Source organism: Sorex fumeus, unplaced genomic scaffold (assembly GCF_029834395.1).
Source record: "Sorex fumeus unplaced genomic scaffold, SorFum_2.1 ptg000019l, whole genome shotgun sequence".
In the NCBI taxonomy this organism is placed as follows: domain Eukaryota; kingdom Metazoa; phylum Chordata; class Mammalia; order Eulipotyphla; family Soricidae; genus Sorex; species Sorex fumeus.
The window spans coordinates 14215033-14233206 of record NW_026606076.1 but is presented as its reverse complement, the minus strand read 5'-3'; the positions used below and the strand labels follow the sequence as shown (position 1 = coordinate 14233206).

At 38.6% G+C, this 18174-nt stretch overlaps 1 protein-coding gene across 1 annotated transcript; it reads right to left on the bottom strand.

Moving 5' to 3' along the window:
• Window positions 1-2842: 2842 nt before the first annotated feature.
• Window positions 2843-14144, bottom strand: LOC130021974 (olfactory receptor 7D4-like). Its single transcript, XM_056112706.1, has 4 exons — window positions 13648-14144; window positions 12609-12619; window positions 3331-3768; window positions 2843-3045 (listed from the first exon to the last, which is right to left on the bottom strand). Exons 1-4 carry the CDS (start codon window positions 14142-14144, stop codon window positions 2843-2845), a joined length of 1149 nt encoding a protein of 382 aa, XP_055968681.1.
• Between the last annotated feature and the right edge of the window lie 4030 nt (window positions 14145-18174).

The window sequence follows — 18174 nt, the reverse complement described above, 5'->3', positions numbered from 1 at the left end:
TACATTATTTCAATTTTTTTGAAATTGAAATACTCGCATCACTGTCTTCTTTTTTGTATTGAAATTGTTTTATTTTATTTTTTAATTTTTTTAATTTTTATTAGTGAGACACCATGCGGTACAGTTGTAGACTTACAAATTTTTGTGCTTGAGTTTCAATTATTACAATGATCAAATACCCATCATTGTCTTTTACACATATTTTAGCTTGAAATTTTGAAGTCTCTTTTCTTTCTTCCCTTCTTTTTCCTCCCCCATCTTTTTCCTCTCCATTTTTATTTTGTTTTGTTTTGTTATTGATATTAAACAGTGTAATCTTTGTAATGAAATTTTACTTTCATCTCAATCTATTTAAAACCCACAACTAAAATAATTTTGTTTCCAGTATCAGCAATTTTAGAATTTCACTTAGTACTTGCTCAGGAGTACATGCTACTCAAGATATTAAAGAAAATAACTAGGTATGTAGATCTACTGTTGTATCAGAATCTATGTGCTTGAACCAATGTGTGAATCTTAAGTATCGCAAAGCAAACAAAAAGTGTTTTAGAATGTTGTTGCTTTCTTACAAAGCACTAAATTTAGACCAACATGTACCATTTTGTTCTAACAGACATTTAGGTTAATTGTAAAGCTAAGGCTTGCATTGTGGGTCAAAAAAATTCAAACATTCCTCTCTTGTTATATATATATCTTTTGTTCCTATTGGCTTTTGTTTTCAAAATTGTAGTTTGTAGTATTAGTTTCTTCTTTAATTGGTATTCCTGCATATAGTATTCATTCAATAAATGAGTCACGACTTTCAAAAAAAAAGATGCAAGCAGTCTCTTTCTTTACAAATCCCAAATAATTTTGATAATCCATGTGAGTACAACTTGTGTTTTTTTTTTTTAAAAAAAAGTGGGATAGTGTTGGGTCATACTTGGAAGTGCTCAAGGCTAAATATTGACTCTATGCTTACTCCTGGAAGTGCTCAGGGAACCCTATGCTATTCTATGGATTGAACTGGGGTCACTTTGTGCAGGGCAAGCATCTTATCCCTGCACCATCTACCTACAGTCCACTTAGGGTTTTTTCCCCCTCTCCTTTTTTGCTCTCTCTGCTATGTTTTACATCTTTCCCTTATGTTTTAATTGAACCGATAAAGGAAGAATGTACAATACTCTGATCCCAGTAAAAAGAGAATCCTAAGCTCAGGCTCTCTTTCACTCAAAGATGTTTGCGCTAGGGAGATAGCACAAAGGACTAGACCATATGCTTTGCCTTAGGGCTACCCCCAAAGACTTCCAGGAGCAACTCCTAAGCACTGACCAAGGTGTGGTCCCTGAGAATTACCAGGTGTGAGTCAAAATAAGTAAATAATTAAATAAGTGGTGTTGAAAAACTGGACAGCCAGGCAGGTAGTAAGACTTTAAAAGTTCACACACAAATGCTAATTCAGAATCAGTTAAAGATTTAGATATAAAATTTAAAATCATAAAATACCTTAAAAACCATAGGTGTGTTATTTTTTACATTAATCTGTTTTATATTAGAGTCAAATAACAAGAGAAGTAATTAATAAAAGTAGGACTTCCAAAAAAAGAGAAAAAAGTCACAACAGATATTTTATATGATATGGTATAGGAATGAAAATAGTGGAATGACATATTTAAATAACTCACTGCAAAAACTTTCAACCCAGAGTCCACTACCCTGAAAAACTGTCATTGAGACAGGAGGGAGGATAAAAACGTTCTCAGACAAGCAAGAACTGATATCATTTTCACAACTAAATCAGCCCTGAATGAAATATCGAGAGACCAATTATGCAAAGCAAGTAGCTAATTGCAGAAGCAACAACGTTACACAGTAAAATGGCAACAAAGCACTAAAATAAACACCTTTCCAAACAAGACACAAGACATTAGTGAAAGATACCACCACATTTTTTGAATAACTATTAGCCAAAAGACAAGAAATAACAAGTGTCAGAGATATGTGGAGAGAAGGAAGCCATCAGACATGGTGGATAGCAATGTAAACTGGTACCTGCCTTGCAGAAAACAGTATGGAAATTCCTCATAACTAGAATCATAAGTAGAACCAGTGACTCAAGTGGCAGAGTAAATGCCTAACGTGTACACAGCACTGAGTGTGAGTCCCAGCATTGATGTCCTTTTGAACCCCTTTGGATACGACTTTGGTACCCACTGAGTATGGTTGGGAGTGATCTCCCCCACCCACAATCCCCCAGAACACTGCTGAGGTTAGTTTCTATAAAATAGATTTGAAGTGGAGTTGAACAGATGATACAGGGGTTAAGACGCATGGCTTTCATATAATCATATAATCACAGTTGGCATCAGGTGGTCCCCTGAGCACTGATTAGCTTAGGCTTAGAGGCTTTGAGCAACGCCCAGGTGACAGGGTGATCCTTACCCAGGTGACAGGTGATCCTTGGCATTAAGGTCCAACAGCACATTCTCGAGTTCATGCAGTGAATCTTAGTTAGTCTTGGTTGGATGATAATTGTAGGGAGGGATAGTTACAGATGAACACTGCTTGGGTGATACCAATGTTGTTTATGTAGGATATGAGAAACATTCAAATAGTTTTGCTCTGTACTTGAAAATAAAGTAGGGAAACAAGAAAAGGACAATCGTTGTACAGTAATGAGGATAGAATGCTTATGGTGGTGTTGCATAAATTAAATAACAAAGCTGAGGTAAAAAAATGGACATTTAAGGCTAAATGCAAGGAATGTGCTTTTTTCCCATAATTTAATGAAATAACCACAATGTCTGACTCTGAGGCACACAGTTCAGCATTCAGAGTCCCTTCCTCATGCTTGAGACCATTGTCATTTTTGCATGTCCTTCACAAAGAATGTTTTCAAAGCCATCTTGATGTCTTTGTTCCTCAGGCTGTAGATGAAGGGGTTCAGCATGGGGGTGACCACAGTGTACATCACTGAGGCTGTTGAAGTTGACTGTGCGCTGTGGGTGGCAGCAGAGCTTAGATACACCCCAATGCTAGTGCAATAAAATAAGGAGACCATGGAGAGGTGAGAAGCACATGTGGAGAAGGCTTTATACTTCCCCTGAGCTGAAGACATCCCACATATGCAGGACACAATCTTAGAGTATGAGTAAAGGATCCCAGTGAGACAGATGCCACCTACCAAGACAACCGAAATATACATCACCACATTCGTAAGAAAAGTGTCAGAACAGGCAAGTTGGACCATTTGATCAAGTTCACAAAAGAAGTGGGGGATTGTCACATCTGTACAGAAGGAAAGTTGATACACCATTAAGCTTTCCAGTAAGGAATGAAGGATACTCAGGGTCCAGGACCCCAGAACCAGCAGGCCACAGAGCCGTGGATTCATGATGACCGTGTAGTGCAGAGGGTGGCAGATGGCCACGAAGCGGTCATAGGCCATCACCGTCAGGAGAAAGATGTCCAGCTCTCCAAAGACTAGAAAAAAGTACATCTGTGTGATGCAGTCATCATAGGTTATAAGTCTACTCTGCATTTGGATGTTCACCAGCATCTTTGGAACGGTGGTAGAAGTAAAACCAATGTCTACAAAGGAGAGGTTGGAGAGGAAGAAGTACATGGGGGTGTGGAGGTGGGGGTCTGAGAAGACGGCCAGGATGATGAGCAGGTTCCCGAGGACAGTGAGCAAGTACATGGAGAGGAAAAACACAAATATGAGAAGCTGCAACTCTGGCTCTTGTGAGAATCCAAGAAGAATAAATTCTGAAGTTTGGGAATCGTTTCCTAGTTTCATGTTGTGGAGATGACTTCTAAGGAAAATAGAAGTAACATTGAGATGAGTAGTTGAGGAGCTGGAGAAATAATCCAATGGTTAGGGCACTTGGCCTGGCATGCGGTTAACATGTGTTCGATCCTTAGCACCCCATATTGTCCCTGAGTCCATCCAGGAATGAGCTCTTATACTGGTGATGGAATTAGTGTTGGAAGATTGTCTATCTGAAACTTGATTATGAATACCTTTGTAAATCCCAGTATCTCATTAAAAAAGCCTTTTAGAAATAAAAAATGAGTTATTTGTATGTTGGCAAAGCTCCCATTTATTTTTTTACAATCAGAAAATGTTTTTTGAAAAAAATAATATTTTCTCATGGTTCACGTTCTTTTGGTAAGATGACTCATGTTTAGGTAAGACATATTTTAGGGAAGACAAATGTCATTTTGATAGAGACCTTAAAAAGAGAAGGAGGATGATGGATTATGTGGTCACAGGTATGTCTGGCAAAGGGAATGACAAAAGGCTTTGAGAAAATTGCGTGATTTGGATGTAAAATTATAAAAGTGAAGCGCAGTTTTCAAGGTGATTGTCCACACTGTGGACAGTCACTGTCCTCACATTGTTCATCGATTTGCTGGAGCGGGCCCAGTAACGTCTCCACTTTGAGACTTGCTGTAACTGTGTTTGGCATATCGAATATGTCATGGGTAGCTTGCCAGGCTTTGCGGTGCAGGTGAGATACTCTAGGTAGCTTGCCGGGCTCTCCAAGAGGGGCGGAGGAATCAAACCCAGCTCAGCTGGGTTGGCTGCACACAAGGCAAACGCCCTACCTGCTACCACCATGTAAGCCCTTGAATTTTAATTCTTGAGCCTTTACAGAAGTATAAACTTTGGTCACCATATAAGGCTGAAAGAACGCTGCTTATTAAAACAAACATTGGTAATTCTTTTCAAAAAAATGTGATGTGAAAACAACATATTAGTTGTAATAGAATGGCTCCTGGATGAAATACAACAATCTTCACACTCTTTCCTCTAAGGAAAGTTTTTTTGAGCATTTTCAGTGATTTATTCATAACAAACAATACAAGATAAATTATTTCGGTTCCACTTTGGGCCAGGGGTTGGGGTTGGGAATGGAAATATCCAAAATATGGTGGTGAGAAGATGTCATGGTGGTGGGATTGGTGTTTGAATATTAAATGTAATCAAATATTGTGAACTACTTTATACAATTATAATACAATTATAATACAAATATACAATTATAATAAAATTTTTTAATGTAATGTGGAGATATAAAAGAATTAAATGAGAAAAAAATAAGGTACTAATAAGCTCATTTGGTTTCTTAGAGACCATGAGAAAGTAGACTTTCTTGGTTCTGGCAGCATGCCATGCCTGATAACAGTCCCCTGATGGCCTCCCAATACAACCAGAAAACAAAATCAAACTTTTACAAAACAATGATGAAATATTATGATTGCCAAAGGCATTGTATATCGTACATGCAAGTGCAATGAGATCAACCAATACTTTGTCAGAGGACTTAAACACAGTCAAAGGTAGGGGTTTCAGCAGTGTGTAGAAGCTGTATTTCCCCTAACCTAATCCCATAGCTAATTGACCAATTAGTTGTTGGATGATCCCATCGGGAGGAGACAGCCTCTTCTTCCCATTCCTAAGTGGCATCTCTTCTTCATTATCTTGGACTTTTTTTTCGAATCTGTTCTTTGCCACACCAATTAGCACTCTGTTCCTGCATTTTGACTCTTCTATAAGTTTTGATGGAATTATCGGCTCTAGTTATTTTGTCAGAGAGATGCATCATGTATTATTTCAGTGGAGACTGTCACCTGCCATCTCAATGTGAGAGTGAGGACAGCTCAGACTTAAGTGTCTTTCTCTTAAAGTAGATGCATAATTGATGATCATATGGCAGATGGAGGAACAAAGCAAAAAAGTCATTAAAGGAAAATAATGAGGGGCTAATATAAACTGATTCAAGTGCATAGTGGTAGAGCAAAGTCCCTAAGCCAATTTGGTTTTTTAAAAATATTTATTTATTTATTTTTAATTTTTTTAATTAATTCTGGTGAGGTACAGTTACAGACTTACAAACTTGCATGCTTACATTTCAGTCATGCAATGATCGAGTATCCATCCCTCCACCGGTTTGAATGGAAAAATCATGCACTCAATAAAACAGTATAATTGCAATTATTTTCTGATATTATTGAGTCAGTTACTAAATTTCCAATATATGTAAAATAATATAATAGTGACCACCTCAAATAGCTTGCCAATAAGGTATGCTCCAGGTACTATTTAAGTAATCAGAAATTGGATGCTTCTATATACTTATATATTCATTACGTGAGTTTGTCAATTTGGTAAGGAAAGGTTACAAGGTTAAATAGAAATAATCACAAATTATTATATAATGTAAAGTGTTCTTTTTCCCTCAGATATTTTCAACAACTCACAAAGATTACATTCTTAGTGCATACAGAACAAATATGTTTCAGATGGACATCCAGCAAACAACATGTGCAATTTATAGGAGGTCAAAAACACCTTCTATAAGGCAAGATTCAGATGTAAGAAAATGCATTTAATATACGTAAAAGCATTTTATAATAAAAATTTATAAATAAAATTCACTGATAAAACAAATTTGAAAAAAATTATAAAACTGACTTTTCTTTTAAAAATTAGGATAAATAATATATGAGTAAATCACAAATAGGCAAGATTCTAGGAACTATATTAAGACTTTTTTTTTGTCTTTGTGCCACACCTGCCAGTGTTTACAGCTTACTTCTGTCTCTGTGCTCAGGGATCACTACTACAAGAGCTTGGGATCGAACTAGGACTCATTTTCATGCTAGGCAAGTGTCTTAACCCCTGGACTACCTCTCCGGTCCAGAAATTTTTGAAAATGAGAGCAATGGTAACAAAAAGAATTTCTTTTTTCACACCCATCAACATAGGAAATCTTTTAAGAGCCGTCAGTCAGATAGTGTTGGAAATTTTAAACTGAGTGTAAAGGGATACTTCATTATTTTATTTTATTTATTTTTTTGGTTTTTGGACCACACCCAGTGATGCTCAGGGGTTACTCCTGACTCTTCACTCAGGAATTCCTCTTGGCAGTGCTTGGGGTGATCATATGGGATGCTGGGGATTGAATCCAGGTCTGTTGCGCATAAAGCAAACGCCCTGCCCTCTGTACTATCTCTCCAGCCCCCATCATTTTAACTTTAGAAAAGAAAATCTTGTTTTAAAAATTTGTTTAAATAAGCAAAAAGACAAATATTTTAGCAGCACTTCCTTTATTTACACTGCTTTTAAATCTATCGGTGCTGGCGTTCTGTGCCAATTTCTTTTGTGTGGTGGCCTTTGTCCTGTACATTCTTAGATGTCTATAGCATCCTAGAGCTCCACCCACTGCTTCTCACTGCAAAACCCAGAGCAAAACCCAAGGCAAAGCTCATATCCCTGATGGACACAATTACCCTTGCTTAGGACCATCCTTTAACCTATTGCCACCTAATTTCTAGTATTGATATTATGACTTTAAAATGATAAGGGAGATGAGTTGTCATCAGAAGTGTGAGTGAACATTTGTGGAATATAAGGTAACAGAATGGGAGACTAGCATCCAAGGATAGTAGAGATAAGGACCAGGAGGATTGCTCCAGGGTCCTCACAGAAGCTGGCCTCACATGCTGGAGGGAAAGGCAGTTCAGCTAGAAAAGGGACCACCAAGTAAAGGATGCTTGGAGGGCCTGCTTGGAATGGGAGATGTGTGCTGAAAATAAACCACAGACCAAACATGATGGCCACTTAATACCTAGATTGCAAACCACAACACCCAAAAGGAGAGAGAGCACAAGGGAATGCGCCTGCCACAGAGGCAGTGGTGGGGGTTGGGGGGGTGGGGGGAGAGATATTGAGAATATTGGTTGTGGTGAATTGGCACTGGTGGAGGGATGGGTGCTCGATTGTTGTATGACTGAGACGTAAGCATGAAAGTTTGTAAGTCTGTATCTGTATCTCATGGTAATTCATTAATAATTACAAAAAAGAAGTGTGAGTGGAACATGTACCCTGAAACATTATGTAGAAAAATGTAGCTACATGCATTTATTCATCAATCAAGCATGGAGACAGAGATATCTCTTACCTCTATGCTAGGCTGAGTGTCTGCAGGTAAGCACAGGTCAATGGACTTGACTTCCCCACACTACATCTTCATGAAAGGTGAACTTGGTTAATGGACCCACTTGGGTAGGAGCCCCACAAGCAAGGCGCTTGTGTAGAATTCTGAACTACTCCCTGCTAGAGATGCTGATGTTAGAAGCTCTTATTTCAGAGAAGACAGCAGGGATGACTGAGTTGCCCCTCGCAGGAGGTCTTAAGCCTTCAGATAAACAAAATCAAACCACTTCCCTCCACCCCAAGTGCACACAAGCTTGGACATTGGAGAAGAGGACGTATTTACAGCCCCCTCTCTCATCCCCAGGCACATTTGCCCTCACTCTTGCTACTTCCATCTCTGAACAAGTGGTCCCCAGTGGGTAATTCCTCTGGGCAAAAAGGAAAATTGTCCTAAACACCCCACATCCCAAGAGCTAAGCTAAGACTCCAGTTTGGTTTTCGTTTTGTTTCTTTTTCCTTAAGTAGTTCTTCTTCTTCTTCTTCTTCTTCTTCTTCTTCTTCTTCTTCTTCTTCTTCTTCTTCTTCTTCTTCTTCTTCTTCTTCTTCTTCTTCTTCTTCTTCTTCTTCTCCTTCTCCTTCTCCTTCTCCTTCTCCTTCTCCTTCTCCTTCTCCTTCTCCTTCTCCTTCTCCTTCTCCTTCTCCTTCTCCTTCTCCTTCTCCTTCTCCTTCTTCTTCTTCTTCTTCTTCTTCTTCTTCTCATTCAGGAGAAGAGTATGGGTAGAAATTTCTCAAATAATTAGGAACATAATCATCCTGTTCTTACCAGCTATTCTATAACCAAGTATTCATAGCAAGATTGGAAAGGTTCTCATTCAAAGAGATGTGCTCCACTGTGTTCACTATCCAAGTATTAACAATTACTTAAAATTTTGAATCAGTTTGCAGAAAAAGGAGATTTTCCATGTATGAGCAATTGATATAAATAGTCAACTTTTTTCTCTTTGGCTCATACTCAGCAATGTACAGTGGTTACTCCTGGCTCATGCACTAAGAAATTACTCCTGGTGGTGTTCAGGGGACCATATGGGATGCTGGGAATTGAACCCAGGTCACCCGTGTGTGAGGCAAATGCCCTACCCACTGTGCTAGTGCTATTTCTCCAGCCCCTAATGTCAACTTTTGAAAAGGACAAAAATCCTGTTTTCAAGCAACATGAGTGAAACTAGAAGGTGGAGAAAGAAAAATGACATTTGAGATTTTTAATTTGTCCATGCATATAAAGGATGTTTTAAAAGACAGAAACAAATGGAAAAAAAAAACAGTTTGACTCTAAGAATGAAATGCTGTTTGACTCAAGGCAATTGAAGAGTTTAAATGCTAAATTGGTTGCATTGAAGGATGGAAACAGATTTGGGGCTGGGAGGGGGGAGAGAAATAATATTATATATGATGATGTTGCTCTAGAATGCTGAAATATATAGAAAAGTTGTAAACTGATGTGACTTTCAAAAATTAAGCAGTAGAATAAAAACATACAAAGAAAAACATCAACATCCATCATCCACAGGCAGGGCATCACCCAAGTTCCATTCCACCGTGGTTCTCTTTGTTCCATTGCGCAGGTGAGTGTGTGTGTGTGTGTGTGTATACATGTCTATATTTCCTGTTTGTCTATACAAACCAAATGAGTCCATCCTGAAAAATACATGGTTTACTTTGGAACATGGTGCAGGTGCCTCCACCGAAAATTTAAGAACAGTTTTAATAGTACTTTTCCTAGAGCTGCTGGAATAAACCATGCTTCTGGATAGTCTTTCATGGAGCCCAGGAGACTGGAGAGCAGCAACAGAGCATGGGCACTGAAGACTCCAAGGACCTGGACTGCAAGAGAGTTTTTGATCCCCTTCCACCATCATGATATCCACTAAAGGCTGTTACAGAATTGCTATTCCTGAAAGCAAACCTGACAATGGATACCACAGAAATTCAAAGGGTTGCTAGGGATTTCTGTGAAAATTGTGAAAATTCCTATGCCAAGAAATTGGAGAATCTAGTAAAAAAGGATATATATTTTTGACTCTTGTTTTGTTTTTTGTTTGGGGGCCACACCTGGCAGTGCTCAGGGTTTACCCCTCGCTCTGCACTCAGGAGTCACTCTTGGCAGGCTCAGGAGACCATGTGGGATGTTGGGAATATAACGTGGGCCCACCATGTGCAGGGCAAGTACCCTACCTGCTGTACTATCTCTCCAGTCCCAGACTCTTACAACCATTCAAGGCTGAATCTAGAGAAACCAAAGCACTTGAATAGATTCATTGCTAGCAAAGACTCTGTAATGGCAAGGAGAAACCCTACTAAAAATAAAATAAAAGAAAAGCCTGATCAAGGATGGGTTTACGAGCAACTTCTTCCATATCTTAAAAAGTACCTTCTTCTAACCCTTTCAAGCTCTTCCAGAAAGTTGAAGAAACAGAAATCCTCCCAGTTTTCAGAAATCAAATGATCCACTGATACCAAAAGCATACAGAGACACCATGAGCCAAGAAACCTACAGACCTATGTCCTTGATGAATAAGGAGGCAAAAATTATCCACAAAATATTGGCAAATCAAATCCATTAATGCATCAGAATGATCATACACCATGACTGAGTATGATTTATCCTAGGAACACAAGGTAGCAAGTAAACTAAGTCATACTGATAGATCTTTACATGAGAGAAGATAAAATAGGTAAAGAGGTCAAGTAAACTGTTTCCATTTTGGCTCAATACAGAGAAAATCTATGTCAAAGTTAACACCAAAGATGGGGTTGGAGCAATAGTCCAGCGGGAAGAGCATTTGCCTTCACACGGCCTACCTGGGTTCAATCCCTGGCATCCCATATGGTCCCCTGAGCATTGTCAGGAGTAATTACTGAGTGCAGAGTCAGGAGAAACCCCTAAGCATCACTGAGTGTGACTCAAAAAGTAAAGAAAAAATAAAACAAATAAAATCCAGAATTTGTAAAAAAACAAACAAAAAACACCAAAGGTGAACACCAAAAATTATATAAAATCAAAAAATATATAAAACCAAAAATATATAAAACCAAAAACCAAAAAAAAATAAAACCGAAAACCAAAAAAATTATATAAAACAAAAAATTATATAAAAAATTATATACCAAAGTTTGGTATATAATGACAGTTTACTGAGGGTGATCGCCATAAGAAGCCAATGTCATAATCGGCTTATTCTTAGTTTTTTTGGTTATATTTCAAGGTGAAATCATGGGTACTTAGGTATTTGTTTTTATTTCTGTCCATTCCTGTACTTCAGGTGCTGTTGAGACACAACTTAACCAAGGAGATGAAAAGTGAGCATGAATGTTCATTGCAGCATTGTTCCCAATAGCCAGAATCTGGAAAAAACTTGAGTGCCCGAGAACAGAAAACTGGTTAAAGTAACTGTGATACATCTACACAATGGAATACTATGCACCTGTTAGGAAAGATTAAGTCATGAAATTTGCTTATAAGTGGACGGTCATGGAGAGTATCATGCTAAGTGAAATGAGTCAGAAAGAGAGGGACAGACATAGAATGACTGCACTCATTTGTGGAATATAAAGTAACATAATATGAGACTGACACGCAAGGACAATAGACACAAGGACCAGGAATATTGCTCCATAGTTGGAAGTCTGCCTCATGAGCCGGGAGAGAAGGCAGTTGGAATATAGAAAGGATCATTAAGTTAATGATGGTTGGAGGGATCCTTCAGGATGAGAGATGTGTGCTGAAAGTCAATAGATGACCAAACGTGATACTTCTCAGTATCTGTATTGCAAACCAAAATGCCCCAAAGTAGAGAGAGAGTATGGGGGAAAATGTATGGGGGGGAATTCTGGGGACATCAGTGGTGGAAAATGTGCAATGGTGGAGGAATGGGTGTTGGATCATTGTATGACTGAAACTCAAACGTGAAATCTTTGTAACTGTATCTAATGGTGATTCAATTAAAAATTTTTTTAAAAGAAATGAAAAAAAGTGAGCATGAAAAAGTTTATAATATAAAATAATTAAAATGTTCACTTACAAATCTTTAGTGGTCATACATGACAAAAATGTAGATATTGAACTTGAATACACACAGCATTAGAAGTTTGAAAATTGAAAAATAATATCAGACAATAAAAATTCACAATTCCCATGAATCTTTCCCTCTTACACAGAGACATTAATACAACCTGCACCACTGGGCATGTGTACTACGAATAGTCACAAATACAGGGCTTGAAATCATACTTCCTCATATTTATGTACAATCAGTTTTCCATTGCTGGAGCGATAGCACAGCGGTAGGGCGTTTGCCTTGCACGCAGCCAACATGGCCGACCCGAGTTCGATTCCTCCGCCCCTCTCGGAGAGCCCGGCAAGCTACCGAGAGTATCTCGCCCACATAGCAGAGCCTGGCAAGCTCCCCGTGATGTATTCGATATGCCAAACACAGTAACAACAAAGTCTCCAATGGAGACGTTACTGGGCCCGCTCGAGCAAATCGATGATCAACGGGAGGGCCTTTACCTTTTACCTTTACCAGTTTTCCATTACTTCATTCTACTTCTGAAATGTTTTATTGGAACAAAGATTCCTCTAGAAAATAAGAAATTAATAACATTCTGCGTATGATGAGACAAGGACTACTTGACAATCTACAGAGATGTAGATTTTACTTAAAATAATAAAACCCAGTGACCTAAAACCCATTTAGACTAATATGCTAAATCCTACTTTATTGTAAAGATCTGTTAGGAGCATAACGTATTCAAGAATAGAACCTAAGGTGAAAATAATCACATATATTTTTATTATGCTACATAAATAAACTTGATCAGCACATGTAGCCTGTCAGTCATATAGTAGTAGAGTTTATTCATTAGTAAAATAAAAAGAAAATATTTGGTATAAGATATAGCTAGCTAAGTAGATAGATATTTTTGGTAAAATTCCTTTGTTTTCTTGCTAAGTAAATACAATTTTCAAATAGTTAAATCCATCAGTGGAAATTAATTTGGAAATGTTGACACAATGACAGGAAGTAATATTGGGCATTCAAGAATAATGAAAAGCTTACCCTGTAGAAGAACATAAAATGAAGAGAGCTGAGGTCAAAGAAATGGGGATCCATGAAATCGATATAAATAATCAATTCTACTTTCAATGTATGATGAATAATCATAATTCCTTATCTAAGAGTTTGAACTAAAAATCATGGACATTTCATCATTAGGAGGACAATGGTTCTTTCGTAGATCCCTTCAACAAGAACGTTTTCAAAGCCCTCTTGATGTCTTTGTTCCGCAGACTGTAGATGAAGGGATTTAGCATGGGAGTGACCACCGTGTACATGGCTGAGGCTGTTGAACTTGACTGTGAGCTGTGGACAGCCGCAGAGCTCAGATACACACCTACACTAGTGCTATAAAACAGACAGACTACAGAGAGGTGAGATGCACAGGTAGAAAAGGCTTTCAATTTTCCCTGTGCTGATGCGATTCCACGTATGGAGGAAACTATCTTAGAGTAAGAATAAAGGATCCCAGCCAGGGGACCCCCGCCCAGCAGAACAGCTGAAAAATACATCACCACATTATTAAGTAATGTATCCGAACAGGCAAGTTGAACCATCAGCTGTAGTTCACAGAAAAAGTTGGGGATTTTCAAGTCTGTGCAAAAGGACAATTGCAACACCATCAAATTTTGTAACAAGGATGTTAGGCTGCTCATGATCCAAGATCCCAGAACCAGCAGTCCACAGAGCCTGGGGCTCATGATGGTCATGTAGTGTAGAGGGTGGCAGATGGCCACAAAGCGGTCATAGGCCATCACAGTCAGAAGGAAGTCATCTAACACACCAAAAACTATGACAAAGTACATCTGAGTCATGCAGCCTTCATACGTGATGACTTTACGTTCCCTCTCTATATTCACCAGCATCTTGGGGATGGTAGTGGAGGTGTAGCAGATGTCCACAAAGGACAGGTTGGACAGGAAGAAGTACATGGGCGTGTGGAGGTGGGAGTCTGAGCCGACAGCCAGAATAATGAGCAGGTTCCCAAAGACAGTGATCAGGTACATGGACAGGAAAAGCACAAATAATAGGGGCTGCAGTTCTGGGTCATCTGAAAATCCCAAAAGAATGAATTCTGAAATGTGTGAGTCATTTTCTGGTTTCATGTTTTGAGATAGCTATAAGAAAGAAGCAAAGACTATAATGCTAATAATATTTGTGTATTTGAAAGGCAAAGTTTGTTTTTGCATGCAAACAATTATTTTTAATATTATCCATGTGAATCTCTTCCTCTTGGAAATATTTGTTATACCACCTACAACATGAGGATTTTTCCACAAGCTTTTGCTCTCTGGGTTATTGGGTACCACATTTACTTGGGAAAGTCTTAGTGGATTGAATGAATATTCATTGGTCTCTTTATGCTAGGCAATGAATCTAAAGCTCAGGAGAACCAACATCCCTCAATTCAATGAGGGAGAAGGAACATGACACCATTCCAAAGGGTGAGATTTGGTGCAAAAAAGCAAGCATGAACAGAAGGAATTGTAAATAGTATGTTCTCTTTGTTAACAAGAGCTGCACACAGGTGTCATTCAGGTTCAGCAAGAGAGGAATATCCAATGCTAAGGATAAATGGGGTCAGGAGGACTGGTAAATGGTTGAAATTGTACCACAAGTGTTTGGATCGGGGCGGGGCGGAGGGAAGGGCAGTTAGGATAGAGAAGGGTCTAGTATGAAAATAGTTGGAAATGATCACTCTGGATAAGAACTGAATGTTGAAAGTAGGGAATGGGATATACATGATAACCTTTCAGTATCTGTATTGGAAACCATAATACACAAAAGGAAATAGAGAGGGAGGATGAAAGAGGGAGGGAGGAAGAGAGAGAGAGAGAGAGAGAGAGAGAGAGAGAGAGAGAGAGAGAGAGAGAGAAGTGCCTGTATTAGAGGTATGAGTGTTGGAACATCATATGACTGAAACCCAATATGTCCCCTCTACTATTCTGAAACCCCACAACATATAGAAAAATGATAAATGCTCATTTCTTATTTTCTTAAAATATTAGGTAACAGTGTATAGATACTAGTACCATTGGAAATTCAGATTTTTTTATGTTTAGATGGGAAAAATTGGATTACAAAAGGGAATGTAAAAACTATCTGTAGGGTAAATTTAATATTGCCCATATCCCTTGGACATCTTAGAAATGAATTGGATAAAGATATTAGAGTGGGGCTGGAGCAATAGCACAGCGGTAGGGCGTCTTCCTTGCATGTGGCCGATCCGGGTTCAATTCCCAGCATCCCATATGGTCCCCCAAGCACCTCCAGGAGTAATTCCTGAGTGCATGAGCCAGGAATAACCCTTGTGCATTGCCGGGTGTGACACAAAAAAAGCAAAAAAAAAAATCTTAGAGTAACAATTCTAATTATAATTTGATAAACACTTAGAAAATTAGATACAAATGATTCAGGTGGCTCAGGTCTGTTCATAACATGAAGTAAGGGAATCAGGAGTAAAGTGATCAGTGAATTTTAAGAGAAAAATTGAATTATGTTTAAAATTTCAACTTGGGGGAAAAATCTGAAGGTCAACTGGAAAAGAAGAAGCTGGAAAAATCATTTAAAATGTTCCTAGGGAAAGCAAGAAAACATCCTTGCCCATATAATCACAAATTCAAAATTATAAGCAAATAACAAATGCATTGAAATATATTGTTTAAAATCATGTTGGCACCAGCACTGATGGAACAATTTAAAGAATTGTCAACCTGAGGTTGGAAGTCTTAAACAGAAAAAAAATAGCATCTCTAATTTTGCTGGTAGAAAAAGAATGTGTTGGACCGGAGAGATAGTACAATAATTGACCTGGTTTCCAGTATCTGCTTTGTTCCCCCATGCCCAATAAGGAATGATCTCTGGGCCCAAAGCCAGTAATAAGTCCTGAGCATCACCGAATGTGGTCCAAAAACAGAACAAAAAAGAAAGAAAGAAAGAAAGAAAGAAAGAAAGAAAGAAAGAAAGGAAGGAAGGAAGGAAGAAAGAAAGCATTAAAATTGTAAATAAAGAAAATAGTAAAAGCAGTTACAAGTACAGTGGGTAGAGCATTTGCTTTGCACGCAGCTGACCCGGGGTTCAATCCCCAGCATCCCATATGGTCCCAAGTACCACCAGGAGTAATTCCTGAATGCGGAGCCAGGAGTAACCCCTGAACATCACTGGGTGTGACCCAAAAAGCAAATAATATGATAATAATAAGTAAATAAAAACAATTACAAATATTTTAGACAGTAATTTCTCCTGCATTGCAGTTTATTAGTCAAGCGCTTGTGATGCTTAAACCAGGTCCTTCACAGTGTGGTTCGTTCTGTCCTGGGAAGATGATGAAAATGGTTATCCTGGCTACCACTCACTCTTCTTTGAAACTATGACTGCCATACATATCTTTGGACATTCTGTGGGCATTAGTTGACATTTTCAGCACGATTTTGAAATACACCTTACACTAATTTACCTCAACACATTTTCCAAGCATTGATATAGTAGTAATATAATGATTAAGAATGTAAAAGATCAAATGTGAAATCACACTAAATTATGATAAGAGCCTTAAGAAAATCTGTTTCCTCAATAAGCAAACCAGCCAATGGGACCATCTCCTATCTTTCTGGGTTCAGAAGAATCGGACCACAGACCAGTGCTCCTGGCTTCATTCTTTCTTCCTTGGCTTGTAGGGTCAGCTTGTTGTTGAACTCACCTGGATGGAAACCTGAAGAGGAAGATGTCTGTGTAGAACTCTGAATTCCTTTTTGGATAACTGATAATGTGAGATGTAAAGTATGACTTCAGACGAGATAGCAGAAAGGACTCAAACATCAGAACCTCAGCCAGAGTGAGAAACGCAAATCAACAACAGGAAACAGACCAAGATGTTCCTCTGAGACCCAATGGAGGAGAGGAAGACCAAGAGAGAAGATATCTACAGCTCCCTCTTCTTCTCATTAAGCTCTTTTTTTTACTTCTCCATTCTCTAAGCACAGGGTAACTCTGTGGAAAACTCATTTGGACACAAAGGAAATTGTTCTAATGATTCTTATTTCCCAAGACATTAGAAACCAAATGAATGCATTTTAAAACTCTTTCTTTCCCAAATCACTAAACCAATTAGCTCCTTATTTTCATTTGAGTGCAGGTTTTTTTTCTGCTTTCTCTTTTATGGAATCTTTCAGGATTAAGTCCCTTTTCTCTTCAGAACACTGATCTGGGATGCCACGTCCATTGTTTATCACATGGAATAATTGCTCTTCTACACAGTAAAAAATGAACAGGAATTTGGGTGATAAACTTGGACTAAAGACACCTTTTTTGATGTCTGATAAAATTCTTAGAGTGAGATCACCTAATTTGTAATATATTGCTAGGGTCCGGAGTCAACCACCCTTCAAGGACAGAGAACAGAACTGATAATGCAAATCACATAGTGAGGTTTATTGTTCCAGCTAGTTGGGGTCCAAGTATCTGCCTGGTGCAGCGGGTTTCAACAAGGACCCTGAGCACTAGACTCAGCAAGTTCTTATACTTTCATTTTAGCAAATAGGCATTATTCAGCAATTTTCTATTACATATATAGTTTTCACTGGTGTTGTCATTTTGGCCCCCAACATCCAGCCCACTTCCTGATAGTTACATTCCGGAGACTTAATCCCATTCTGGGGACCTAATCTTTGACTACTGTCTGGTTTTTCTGCTTTTATTGTTCCTAGAAGAGATTTAAGTCATTCAGAGGCCACAAAGCCTATCATGGGAGTTCTCCAGCTAAGCAGGTTCTCACAATATCTCCATATCAATAACTGGGTATTCAGTTATGCTTCAAGACTCCATTCTGAATAGTGAAAAATTGCAGACAGTTCTCTGTTTAAGAGGATCATTGATTGGGGCCTGGAAAGATAGCGGAGGAGTCAAGGAACATGACTTTCCTGTGGCTAAATACAGTTTGATCCCAGCACCTCATGCTCCTCTGAATATCACTGGGTGTTGCTCTGGAGATTTCCCCCACCAAGGATTGTCAGACTCTTCTGAGCATTTTCAAGTCACTCTGGTAATCCCATCACTACAGTAGTATATTGATATTGCAGTAATATAATGATTATCTTCCAGTAGGTAGGCGTCACACCCACCAGTTGCCGCCAGTGC